Source organism: Macrosteles quadrilineatus, unplaced genomic scaffold, assembly GCF_028750875.1.
Source record: "Macrosteles quadrilineatus isolate MER2022 unplaced genomic scaffold, UCM_ALF_1.0 Scaffold_5__1_contigs__length_97177068, whole genome shotgun sequence".
Classification (NCBI taxonomy): Eukaryota; Metazoa; Arthropoda; class Insecta; order Hemiptera; family Cicadellidae; genus Macrosteles; species Macrosteles quadrilineatus.
In genome coordinates, this window is record NW_026542598.1 from 63,250,245 (window position 1) to 63,264,926 (window position 14,682).

At 37.4% G+C, this 14,682-nt stretch overlaps 1 protein-coding gene across 1 annotated transcript in view; it reads right to left on the reverse strand.

Moving 5' to 3' along the window:
* The window catches only part of LOC128995649 (titin-like), a 30,169-nt gene extending 26,986 nt beyond the window's left edge, over positions 1-3,183 (reverse strand). The window contains exon 1 of the mRNA XM_054420665.1: positions 3,161-3,183. Within this exon, the coding sequence (XP_054276640.1) occupies positions 3,161-3,183 (23 nt within the window). The remainder of the gene's footprint in view (positions 1-3,160) is intronic.
* Between the last annotated feature and the right edge of the window lie 11,499 nt (positions 3,184-14,682).

Consider the following 14,682-nt stretch of genomic DNA (forward strand, 5'->3'; position numbering starts at 1 on the left):
AAATAGGGCAAATGGGGTATGACAAATCCGAGGTTCAACAATCTGTGGCATATCGGTAATGGAGCATTAGCCTTCAACGCTGTACACTCCATTGCAGCGTTATATAACACACTTTCTAAGTAGCTATTGCAACCTGCGTGCTATGGCGGTGTCCTGCACGAATCGGTCGATCTAACTGCGTAGGCAAGTATTGGCTATCTAGAATTGACAAATCCGGGCAAAAGTAGCTCAAATCACACAGTGCATGTTGAAAGATAGCTTACAACTTGTGCGAGCTTGAACGGGAGCATTCATACAGACCGTGCGTTCATGTTCCTGCATTTACACGCGGACGGATACACAGTTGTTGGTTCTATTGGTTTGGCTTAAAAAGTTAGCGTATTTGACAGAAATCTGTGATAGGCATTAGCTCATTGTCGGTGGCTAGATTCCACCATCTTGTTGCTGCAGCTGAGAGCGAAATATATCATTAGCTGAATGTTCAGTGTTCAAATACTTCAAAATTTAGTACTTTTTATGGTGAAAATTAGAAAGTATGTTGCATTTTCTCACAATAAAGCTGTTTAAATGTCTGCTCTGTACGTTTGTTATTTAAGTATTACAATCCTATAAGTCATAATTTCTTTTTAAATTGACCTATTGCCTGGAAAAAGTGTCTGTGTAGTATCGATCTTCAAAGATACCATATTAAACTTACAACAATTTTCATAATTGCATTTCTTTTCTTTCTATTTGTTTACACTTCTTGAGTTTGTCAATTCAATTCTGACTTATCTAGTTGAAATCAGCAAGAATATATTACTTTACATAAATAAGTAGCTCAGTTGAAATTCAATATTCATGTTGTACTGTCTATGTTCTCCAATAAAGAACTATTACTACACATTATGTATAGGCTTGCTATTATAACTAATATTACTTTATATTACTATTATAATACCGGTATACACTATTACTGGATTTCAATATAAACATCGCACGGGTATATCTACTGATTCAACATGCAAATTTAACCATTCTAACCATTAATCAAATGGTATAAAGATACCTGATACACAAGCTTGTGTGGGGTTCAACCTTCTATATTTCTAACCACTAGATGTATGACCACCAAGTATGAAGGGAACTCTTGAGTCGGGTGAAGTAGGTTGTGGTTGTGGTGTGTCTGTGGTTTGTGTGTGTGTGTGTGTGTGTGTGGTGAGTGTGGTGAGTGTAAGTGGACCGAGGACCAAGGGTCACAGGTTCGAGACTTGACCTCACCTTACTTCCGCGTCCAGACATTGTGACCTTCTATGATTACCGGAGGATCGTAATTCTCTGAGTGTTTGATATTATTTGGTTGGTTGATATCTTTTGGCCTTAGGTTACTAGCTTTCATAACTATGTTGATTGACTGTAAGTAAACTTGCATATCCTATTATAAAATTCATTAAGATTGTTTTCCGTTTTTTCATGAGCGGTAACACTTGGGTAGGTTGATGTTGACTAAATATATTATAACCTTATTTGTAAATTTGTCAACGGACGTTTATTCTTTGGCAATTTAATTATCGCTTGTAGCAATAGTTTACAAGTAACAACAGTAACTGTTATAATTAATGTTAAAATTTAATAATCAACCCAGTTAAACATTATAGTGTATTCGTAATATCATAGATAAAACATACTCCCTTAGGTAATAAGTACTGGACAAACCAACCTAAAATTGTCTTCAGCTGGGGGATAGATCTAATCGAATTTATTTTTTGTTCCTAAGGTAGTTTGGGATTGAATAAATGTATGGTAAAACGCGTTTCTGGGTTCTGGCAACCCAATACTGTGCGACAACGGTACACAATATTTGACACATTATCTCTTTAATCTAATACAATTAATAGCTTGACAGTTCTCTTTCAATTTCCCAACACCTGCTTCCCCTATGACTCTATTATGAATAGATTTAGTATATAGGATTCACGTTTTCAATTCAGACCTTGTAATGAAGTATAACTCACAAAGAGACCCGTCTCGTAGTGGGCTACTTACAGAGAACTGTGTTGTAATTTCGAGGAAATTAATAAAAATAACGGCGAGGTTAGAATGGAAGACGACATTCTGAGACGGTCGCGGTGCGTTTCACCGGTACCGTTGCGGGAAACTACACTCACATTCAAACTCACACACTCACATTAACATTTATACTCACATACACACACATTTACGCTTACAAACAAATGCACTTACGAAGTCACACACCTTTGCACTTACACAGACACTCACGTTCAAAATCCATACTCTCATTCATGCTCACCTTCTAACTCACCTTTACACTTACACTAACTCAGATTTCTTTAACAGTACAAAATTAACTCATTGGTGAATTTCCCCGTCTATGAATAGAACAACTCACGGATACGTGAAGATAGGTCTCGATTGAGTGGCAGAAAAGTATGATTTCCCTTAACTACACTACCATTTCAACAGAAGTCTCTAAATAGAACAAATATTGTAATCTATAATGGATTGAGGATGGAACTATAATTGATGCCTATTATGGGCATTGAAGGATAAACTTTCATTTTAGTGTAAACCTTTGTGAATATTCTGACGTCATTCAAGAGGGATATTTGGGTTGATTTATACTTGTAAACAGACTATTAACAAAATATATGTCTATATAGTGTACGATTGTCATCAGTTTTATACTCTAAAACAAGTGCGTGCACGGACAAACTTTTATTTTCGTCTGAGCATTTTTAATTTTTTTTTTTTAATATGGGGTATTTGTTTTCGAGAACTCGATTGGAGTTGGTCACAAGGCTGGAAAAAATCCAGTTACCGTGCTACAGCCCTTGAAAGTTCCCATGTTATCGCCTTACAATACAATAACTTTTTGTAGCTGCAGTTAACAAAAACAGCTGATACATGTTATAATTGTGCTTACGGTATTTGATTTGACATGTAAACAAAAATAACTGTATTGGTTAGTTCAGACTAAACGTGTTTAATTGTTATTTAGTTTGGTTTATTAGGTACATATTGTTAAATATTTTCAAGGTTAACTTGCAAGGAATGAAACTTGGAAGACCTCCGAAGCGAAAACGTATACAGAATGTGCAAGAGAGAGAAGCTACAATCGATCGTCGCGAAACAAAATTTTACCACTTTGTCTAAAACCAACCCAGTTCCTACCAGCTCATGCATCTCACCAAATGTCTCAGAACCTCGACCAAGTTGCGCATCGAAGAATGAAAATAGAGAAACAATTTCAGATATGTGCGATAAATATGATTAACAAAAGGCTGACCATCTTGAGCAAAGCTCGGCCCCCAGGTAATAACTCATAAAATAACTACGGTGTTTCAGTAGGTAAATTTAGTTTTCGTAAGGTGCACGCATAATTTTGATTTCCTCGATTTCAAATGAATATATACTAAGGTATATGTTCAAAATCACGCAGGTATTGAACATACTAAGGTAGTAACCAGAGCCGGTGATGGAGGAGGGGGGAGGGTAACCACCACTATAGCATAAGGTCCCTGATATTGTGATTGAACATATATTGTAAATATAAACGTTAAACCATTCACAACCTCGGACGCTCAGAGGTATGTTAAGAAGTGAATGTGAAACTGTGAAAGGTGATCACCATACAACCTGTCTGTCTTCTAACCTTTGTGTAAAACAAAACAAGTTTTTCTCTAAAATATACACGCCCGTGTTTGTGACTCAATTCATTAAATAACTACACAAAAAATCTATATTGTCATTCTAAACTTTGGCTATCTTAACAAATTATTTTATCTAACTGCGAGGTGTTATTGATCTACGATATAATAAAATTTGTGGAATTTATACTATTTAAAATATGAATAATATTATTCCATCTATAATACATCCACAGCTTTCTAAGCTACATTCTTCATCTGGCTTTCTAACGTAAAAGCTAAATTGGGTAAGACTGAAAATCTCCAACTTTGGTATTTCATCCTCCGAATCACTTAAGATTAGCTCACAAGTGACTACGGTTTCACCTTAGAACCGGACTAGACTCAGAAAAAACGGAAGGAAAGTAAAGCAATTTCGTGAAATTTAACATTAGTTGATGAAATTGGGTACATTGGGTAATTGGGTAGACTATTGGGTACATCGATCTTGGGGGTTTGTTGTTTAACTCGATTTTTTCCAACATAAGCCCACACTTGGTCAGTTGTACCATTGACTATATTCCATAAATGTTATGTTATATCAATAGTACAGTAGTACTCAGAGATGCATTTTGATACTCTTCGCGATTTCCCCTGTAGAGAAGTAGACAACAGTTGTCTTCATAGCGAAATATTAGACAATTATTTGTTTATTTCCACCATCAATTTAAGGTAAAAAGACAAACCGTTAAGTAGCCTATCTGGTTATCAAAATATTAAAAGTTATGGCGCAGTACGTTGTCTTTTAAACTATTCTTATTTGGATGTTAAATTCATGTAGAACATGTGGGTGCATGTGTCTTTAATTTTTTGAGCAATCTTTTTGTTTTACGGTAGGCTTTTAAAATGAACGGCAACATCCATCGTAATAGCAGACTCCTTAAGCAAAATGGTTTTCATATTCAAAGTGGTACTTGAACAAATTTTCTTTTGTTATCATAATATTTGGATGAAATTCAAATAAAGAAACCATACATTCACTTAGTATACAGAGTTTTGCAGCATGGTCAATTACTTACATTTCCTGTTTGTTTATGTTCACCTCCCATGTTTGATAATAAATTGTATTTTTGTGACTAAACGGCAAGGGAAACCAGCACTGTGAACATAGCCATAATGAAATAGTATAATAATCGGTGTCGTGCCAGAAGCGACCGTGCCAGAAGCGACCCGTGCCGCTAGCGACCCACCAATTTTCTACCGTGCCGCTAGCGACCCAAGAATTTGGAGCGGGAGGCGAGTTATGAATTAACGCCAATTCAACTTATGTTCTTAACAAAAACTAAACAGAATTTCACTATAAAACCATTAAAACGATTTGCTGTCACATTAAATACACAACAAAATACTCCCGCCGCAGCAGTCCTGCAGGCTAAATTTATTCCCATGTAAATTTGTTTTTATGTAAATTGTAACGTATAATTTATACGAATATACATTTACCAACACATATCCGTAAATAAAATAAGCAAACAAACTATTACAGTTTGTAGACTGCAGGTGCATTTTTTATTGTAATAGGCCTATTCATTGCGAATTTCCCATATAGGGAATAAGCTATTTTTTATTCGTTCGTGTATGTGTGTGTAAAAGTTTATGGACATTAGTAAACAATGATAAGTATTTTTTTCCAACGTTCCAATGTTTTGACAATGGCGGGTACAAGTCGAAACATGCAAACAACCTACTAAATAGTTGAGCTGTTAGTCGGAGGTATGTAAACCTCCACAAATCACATTGAATATTACAGCTCAGGAGCAAGAATGGAAATGAATTATAACCAAATTACTTAAATTACCAATTACATTTATGTTTTACGAATAGTGTTTTTGCTCTCTCGGGGCATCAAAACGAAAAATGAAATAGGATTTTCACCCTGCTGCCATAAAGGAAAAGTGAATCTACCACCATACCGAGAAAGCTATTATATCCAGAGCCTACTTAATGGAGCAAATCATTTGAGCAGAAACTACAAAGAGAACATTAGATCATACAACTCTGCGCTCGCAATGGTCAGCACTCGAGCTAAAATTAAAGAACATAACGGTGGAGGGCCTTTCATGTATAAGGTGCACGACACAATTTATTACTCAATTGGCACCTTCCAACCGTCAGAAGGGGAGCATCCCACATATGCCCAAATTTATATTTACGACGTCGAAACCGCTGTTCAAGGAAGAATTCTAAACAAAGCTATTGGCTCTTGCAGCACTGAACTCATGCACATTTTGACACAACATTTGGTTGATATTGATCCATACGCGCAAGTTTTCAGCATGATGAGCTCCGTCCTGCAAAATACTCCTACTGAACAGCAAAAATAACTTAAAATGCATAAAGCCAACGATCGAGCTCAAGACCAACGTCGATACAACGACGCAACTTCTAACGACGTTGCTATAATATCCTAATTTATTATTCGTGCGAATTCGCGCGGGTTCACCTAGTAAACATTATTTTGATTATATTTTATAAACAACCTCCATGTGATGTTTTATTTAGATCTTTTGAGTGGTTCCCGTGCGATTAAGTAAACACACATCCACCACCTCATATTTACATATTTAGATAATAAATTACAAAATAAAGAAAAGATAAGTTATTTGATTATATTGGCTCCTATAAAATGATAAAAATTCAAGAAAATTTTTTTGATTAAGTTACCACACATAACTTAAGTCTATGCTAACAGCTGGGAACTAGAGATGCTAAAACAGCTCTTTAGGCGAATATTGGGCTTTTCCAGGTGGTACATATTAAATAAGAATAGGATTTGTTTATACGCCATTAACACCGATTTGAACAACACATTGCAAAATCATTTATCAAACAATGGGTCGCTAGTGGCACTCACACTACTACCAGGATCGCTTCTGGCACGATTTTTGTTGGGTCGCTTCTGGCACGGTCGCTTCCGGCACGTAATCTAATAATCTTGGATTCAAAACATCAATGGAACTCGGTCTAGAGGATTAATTACTCGATTATCAAAAAGTGATTAATACATCTGGGAAGAAAGTTGTTGTCCAGTTGTGTTTTGGCACTTGGTATTCGCTTGTATAATAGACCTGTATCTTTTAACACGCATCTAGCTTGTATCTTGCACCTTTTACCATGTAGCTTGTATCGTGTAGCTTGTAGCTTGTTGCTTGTAGGTTGAGTAGGCGACCAGTGTCCACCCGTCTTGTCTTGACCGGTTCGGTTCTACACTTACTTTCTACACAGACAGGCTCCACTCCTCTGCGCAAGCTCTATAATAATTAGTGACCATCTCTACCACCTTCAATACACTCTCCAGAGATGATACAGATTTTAGCTTCGGCTTTGATCTCAAACAACATCTTCAAAAGTATTCAAAACTAGGGGAATATTAGCACATCATTGAAATAAAAGTTAAAACGAAAGTTGCGAAAACTTATTAAAAGCGAGGTCAAATAAAGGTTATGTGCCTAATGTAATGCACCTAATTAAGGTCATGATTGTCAAAACTGGCACATTTCCAACTTTAGGAGACAATGACAAATATCTCATCAGTTGATCAATTAATCTTCTCCTAAGATTTGTTTGTCCTTGAACTCAAGAGTGCTATCCAGATGAGACATTTTATCACCTTTTTCCTAAATTAAATTAAACTATTATTGTTCTCAAATGGATGTTGATCAATCTACCCACTCATGTCTACTGAGATACGATAGAGCGTCCCGACCAAAACCTGCCATGTAGCCTAGTTACTTTTTCCAAAATTATTATTTGTTTTTATTTACGTGTCTGAAGCACAGACGTGTCAACTGAGTGTGGTTCGTTATTTACGTGTTTGTTGATATAACAAACAGATGTTTGCCTTATCTAAAAGTTTATTTGATTCTACCTTACCTACGTGCGTTGCTCGATTTCCTTTCTTGTAATGGTAAAAGTTTATGAGTGCTTCGTATAGTTCCATTAGAACAACTCACTCCAAAAGTAGGTGAAGGACTGAGGCGTCCTCTTTAAGTTATCTTTAAAGAGAAAGGAGGCTTAACTCATCCCTGTCGCTTCCTCTTCCTCTAGCGTCTTTCCTGCGTCTAATTCTTTAATCACGTCCTGCATCACTCTCTGGGCCGTCTAATGGGGAACCCTCTTCATGCGTTGTCTTCACAACTCTACTTCGACGTTCTTTCCGCATCCGCATGCCTATCTCCACTTCCCATAAGAATCCAATGATATATTGAAGTACGGTGTACTGGCTTCTTACAGCCAGTTTCTAAAACATACTGAAGACATAATGGCTGGGGATTTTGAAGGTTATATCATGCATTTTGAAAGAAATCTTTGAACTGAAATCTTCGCTTAAGGTATGACTTAAGTGGTGATGAGAACTTCTCTAAAATACCCTTTCAGCTGCTGAATATTCAAACATGAACCATTATAACTTTCATGACGTTTTTCCTCGACAATTAGCTTAATTAGAACTCACCTCTCATTCGCAGATTAACATCTGCGGATGTAGAGTGGCTGGAAGTGCGAGAGAGACAGAAAATAGCTGCAAATGCACAAGGATCCGCAGTTCCGGAAGGAGGAAGTGTGAGGTTGTGGCGGAAGCGGTTTTTCAGAGGACGGCTTGCTCTGGATGTTGTCTCGGAAGAGAATGAGAAGGATTATCGAAAAATATTTCAAGAATTATAAGTCTAGGACTTCCTAGATGCTTCCGAGGTCTTGACCGAAATGTTGTAAGGTTAAAAATAGGAAAGGTCACTTCCTCTTGGGTTCAAAATTGATTATTTTTGTTCAAATCTGACTTATGTAATTTATGTGTAAGGCACTAATCGGATTTTTAATGGGGTTCTAGAAATGTATGAACACTTTCAACCCTATATTTCCCCTTTTTGCAAATGCCACCGTAGGCCAACTGTGCAGTGTGCGTAGAACGATTTAAAACAAATTGAGGGATGTGTATCTTTAACAACGATAAGTAACACTGTAATTATGAGAATTCAGGGAGAGGTATAATTAATAAAAACCTGGTACGAGGTTCCAAGATCACTTATACTATTAATAAAAGTGGTAATTTATTCCAAATGCAAATTATTCAAGGATTTTGTATCCATTTTCTTTATCCAGAAGCAATCGCCGGTACCACAACCAAACCAAACTGAAAATTAAATTTTACTTTTGGTTTCAAGTTATTATTTCAAAAGTGCATTTGTTAGTTATTGTAATACAATGTAGGACCGTATACATCGCGCTACTTTACACTGGTCGGGTGACCGACTGGCGCGGTTGATAACGGTCCCATCAACGACATAGATACTTGGAGCGACCAGTTCTGTCGTGTTATCTGTATGCAACACTTATAAATGAGAATATGTTTATGGGCCAGACGTGTGAATGGAGAACCTAGAAAACCCGTTCATAATTCCATTAATGATTTTCTTGAATATTTTGTTGATGACTCTGACAATGAAAATTCTTTGTTGGACCAGCTGATAATTCTTTTGGAATTAATTGTGAAAGGATAGCTTAGGCCTATGTTTAGTTTAGATTATAAAAATATACTCCCAAGTAAAACAGCCCGTTTATATGAAACATGAACGAATCTATGAAAAATAAATTTTAGTTGTGACAAAGGAAATATATTTTATTAGATTCTATTTGTTTGCTCTATAACTTATCGAACAACATTTTTATTTTTGGTTTGTTGAAATGTCCTCCAAAAATATCGAAAATCCGTTCAGTTGTGGAAGATATAATCAACCAGCGGACTAATACAGAGAATGCGACTTTATTGTAGAAATGCTCGCTGTAGGGCCTATTACTTATTATCCAACTAACTGGGTGGCAGGATGATTAATGGTGATCTACTTAAAAAACGAAGGTTGCCAATTCATTCAAATCAATAGAAATTCTGTTCTACACCTACTTTCCATGTTATATTATTATAAAATGGGCTATCATATACTGGATCTGGCTGTCCTTGATCATGGGCATTGAATAAATGATCCTGGCTAAATGAACAGATTATCTTATTCGGTAAAAGCTACACGAGGGATCACTCTCGTCTAACTCATCTTCATCGTATCTGGGGTTAGATACCCCTCAGTAGCGTTTCCATGTGAAATACTATAATTCATTAATTAGTAAAAATTATTAGAGATTTTGGATTTCGAGGCGTTATCCAATGGTAGTCGAATAAAAATCTCCACACAACCACACGTGTTTCTAATGCATTCTATAAAATTTGCAATTTAGCAGCAGCCGCCCAAAGACAAGCAGAAGCGCACTAGGTGAAGGTTTTCTGCTGACCCAATTCATAACACAGCAATGATGAGAGTGAAGTAACCGGTTCCGCTGACCTGTCAGTCAAACAAGGACCTTCCTACCAGGCACTGCTCCGACAACCTCTGTCGGTGTTGTGCACATTGAAGTCAGTCAAACAAGGACCTTCCTACCAGGCACTGCTCCGACAACCTCTGTCGGAGCTGTGCACATTGAAGTCAGATACACAAGGACCTTCCTACCAGGCACTGCTCCGACAACCTCTGTCGGAGTTGTGCACATTGAAGTCAGATACACAAGGACCTTCCTACCAGGCACTGCTCCGACAACCTCTGTCGGAGTTGTGCACATTGAAGTCAGATACACAAGGACCTTCCTACCAGGCACTGCTCCGACAACCTCTGTCGGAGTTGTGCACATTGAAGTCAGATACACAAGGACCTTCCTACCAGGCACTGCTCCGACAACCTCTGTCGGAGTTGTGCACATTGAAGTCAGATACACAAGGACCTTCCTACCAGGCACTGCTCCGACAACCTCTGTCGGAGTTGTGCACATGAAGTCAGTCAAACAAGGACCTTCCTACCAGGCACTGCTCCGACAACCTCTGTCGGAGTTGTGCACATGAAGTCAGTCAAACAAGGACCTTCCTACCAGGCACTGCTCCGACAACCTCTGTCGGAGTTGTGCACATGAAGTCAGTCAAACAAGGACCTTCCTACCAGGCACTGCTCCGACAACCTCTGTCGGAGTTGTGCACATTGAAGTCAGTCAAACAAGGACCTTCCTACCAGGCACTGCTCCGACCACCTCTGTAGGAGTTGTGCACATTGAAGTCAGTCAAATAAGGACCTTCCTACCAGGCACTGCTCCGACAACCCCTGTAGGAGTTGTACACATTGAAGTCAGTCAAACAAGGACCTTCCTACCAGGCACTGCTCCGACAACCTCTGTCGGAGTTGTACACATTGAAGTCAGTCAAACAAGGACCTTCCTACCAGGCACTGCTCCGACAACCTCTGTCGGAGTTGTGCACATTGAAGTCAGTCAAACAAGGACCTTCCTACCAGGCACTGCTCCGACAACCTCTGTCGGAGTTGTGCACATTGAAGTCAGTCAAACAAGGACCTTCCTACCAGGCACTGCTCCGACAACCTCTGTCGGAGTTGTGCACATTGAAGTCAGTCAAACAAGGACCTTCCTACCAGGTGCTACCCCGACCACCTCTGTCGGAGTTGTGCACATTGAAGTCAGTCAAACAAGGACCTTCCTACCAGGTGCTGCTACGACAACCCCTGTCGGAGTTTTGCACACTGGTGTTGGTCAAACAAGGACCTTCCTTCCAGGTGCTGCTACGACAAACTCTTTCGGAATTTGGCACCTAGAGGTTAGTCAAAAAGCCAAACAAGGATAGTCCTTCCATGTAGTACTCCGTCAAACTCTGTCGGAGATTTGCACAACTTTCGGGAGAGAGCCCTTACAGCATCAATAAATGAAGTGAAACATATCCCTATTTTGGATCAAAAGATTTTACAAATAATCAAGAGGGATGTCGGTTTGATCGTTGATAAAGTAAGTTGATTGCAACAAGAAACAAGCTGTATTTATGGTTGGCTTTCAATAACTAGTCTGGCCTAAAACTCTAGTAGATCTTGTTAACTAACAAAATGGTATGTTTTAATTTATTTAGCACTCTTATTCTTCCTATCTTTGCCTTTTACTAGTCACCTACCGGCAGCTTTTCGGTGTGTCCAATCAATTGAAATCGGAGTTATTGCAAGTTAACCAATTATGACGTTACCATAAAATATGAGTCTTCGTCTTTGTCATACAGATCTAAGCTTATTTATTAGTCAGGTCTACGCACGTAGAAATAATCTAAATAAAATACGCAAAATAACACTCTGGTTTAGACAAACTACCCAAAAAATCCAAAAGTATTTCAAATTCATGTAAAACAACCGAAATTGTGGGCTATAATACAGTGTGTTTCGCTGTATTTCTGTTTCATTGGTGTTATTAGTCACACAAAAAGATGTAAAACACGAACACGGACATGCAGTTAACTGTCCTACCTCACTACAACGTTTATAGTGTGTTCAGACAACACTTAACCTTGTTCTTTGTTTACCTTGGAAGGACTAGATGGCGTCAATATTGACTTGTACCTTAGTTTTACCGGTCATTCTCTCAGTTGAGCCAAGTCTTCCTGTCCACTCCGTCTTTCTGCTTAGTGCTAGTTGTCTTCTGTGCTAACTGACTACTGCATACTTCGTAAGTTGAGGGGTATTTTTATAAAAATAAGTTAATTTTATTCGAAGGGCATTTGTATGCGTCTCCTTAGATGGTACACATGTCCCTTTCCTCCATATCTGAGTAAATATAATGGCTATAATGACACTATGTTGTAGCATATCTATCTATCTATCTATACTATTATAAAAAAGAGGTGGTTGCTGTATGTATGGGAAAAGTAAACGCGAAAAATACTGGTCGGATTGGGCTGAAATTTGGCATGATGATAGCTCACATTCCCGATTAACATATAGGCATATTCTTATTTCAAAAATCCTTTCGGGCTCCGCCCCAGTGGCTCTGGAGTTTCCCATTTTAACCTTATGAGAAATGAAATTATTGAATCTTAACAGCGGTTTCAATTAAACAAGTTGGTTCTGTTCTGTGATGTTCAATAGCATTAAAGTTACAAGGATTACCAACAGGGTGCAGCACTAGCACTATTATTTCTTTTACATTTATGACAACAGCTAATTTGCAACCAAAAGGTGAGTGAGCGTAGCGAACGAGCTAACCTGAAGGCAAGTGAGCGCAGCGAACGAGCTCCAACCTAAAGGTGAGTGAGCGTAGCGAACGAGCTCCAACCTAAAGGTGAGTGAGCGTAGCGAACAAACTTCAACCAGGACGTGATTGAGCCATGCGAACGAGATAATCTTGAAAATTAAGAAGTTAAACGGGGCAAAGCCTTCGGGTTACAGCTAGTACTATTATAAAATTGAGGAGGTGTCTGTCTGGGCTAAAATACTAAGCCGATACAGCCAAAATTAAGCACAAAGATGGTCCACATGTCTAGGAATGTCATAGGCCTATTCACTTCCCTGGGTTCCTATGGGGCTACGCCCATTGGGTGTCCAAAGTTTTGAGGTGAGGTTTTCAAAAGTAAATATTAATTGGTCTCCATGGAAGCATGAGAAAATTCACAATGTTTACCTCTGCGTTGGCATTTAAATGTAAACAATCATAACTATTTGGCAGTTATGATTGTTTACATTTAAATGCTCATTTCACAATTTCAGACAGGTGATACAAATAAATTACATAACTATGTGGTAGGATTCTAAAAATTGATGATAGATTATAATTTATTCTAAATCTATTTCAATGATTATGAAACTGATTTGAGAACTGGTTTGAAACTTGTTCCCGTTGCGAAGCACGGGTACAACAGCTAGTATTATCTATATTATTAAAATAATTTGTTGGGCTTTTTTGTATTCAGCAATCGACCGCTAAATATTTATATTTATAGCCATATTTTGTATCAATTTAAAGCTCTTATCCTCTAGATGTGCCTTTTGCGAGTTTGGATGATATCCCACGAAAGCCCTTCGTCCTATAGGCTTTTAAAATTTCAGAGTTTGTGCTGCATTCTGTTGTCAATTATCTGAAATATTTCAAGTTTATATTTGTTGACATCAAAACAGATGGCTATGATACAATTTTGTTTACATCCATACAAAAATGGCGTTATCGTTACAGTTGGTGATCTCTTAGTGAATTCAAGTAAAATATTGTAATGTTATTTGTATAAAATGTAAAAAAGAGAATGACTTGCGTTAGATTTTGTGTCTTGATAGGATTTTGTGTTTTCATCGTAGGCTATGTTTTATTGATGTGTTAGTGAATTCAAGTAAAATATTGTTATGTTATTTGTTTAAAATGTACGGAGGAAAATGACTTAAGGACTTGGATGAAATAACGTACTTATAAAGAAGGGTTTTTATTGAAGTTCGTGTCACTTTTTTATGCATGATTTCATTTGTATTGAAAACAAACTAATTACAAAGAACCTAACATGGATTATGGATTTTAGTTCAGGATTTGCTTGAAAAAAATACAAGTAAGTGATCAGTTAATGATTATCACGTAAAAAATAGATAATTTTAAAATTACAAAAGTATAAAATAAGATAAAGTGACGAAGTGACGCTGGCTTCTAGTATGATATTATTATCGTAAAAGGAAGATATGTTCCAAGTAATAAATCTATATAAATAAAATTCGAGTTTTGTCTGTACATTGCTCAGAATCATAAACTTTTAGGTTATTTTTACGTTTTATACATCAGAGAAACCTAAACAAGTCTCATCTAAATTTCTGTCTGTCTTCATGTCTGTTACGACCCAAGAGCCATTTTACGCGGCCTACTCCTGAAAAACGAGAGTACCTATCAAGTTCCAAATCATTTTAATGTATTCACTGGATTAGCGAAATTGTCTTTAGCCATTAAAATATGGCGTAACCACTTTGTAAATAAAATAACGGACGTTTAAAAACCCAATTTTGTGTGATTTTTTGTAAAGTTTTCTCCCAATGTTAAGCACATATTCTTCTATGAAATAACGAACAGCTGTTCAAATCAAGATTATTTCTTGTAGCTGTCACTGATATGTTTACATTGAATGTTGTTTACAAATACCGCAACCATTTCCGATCACGTTTTGAAAGCA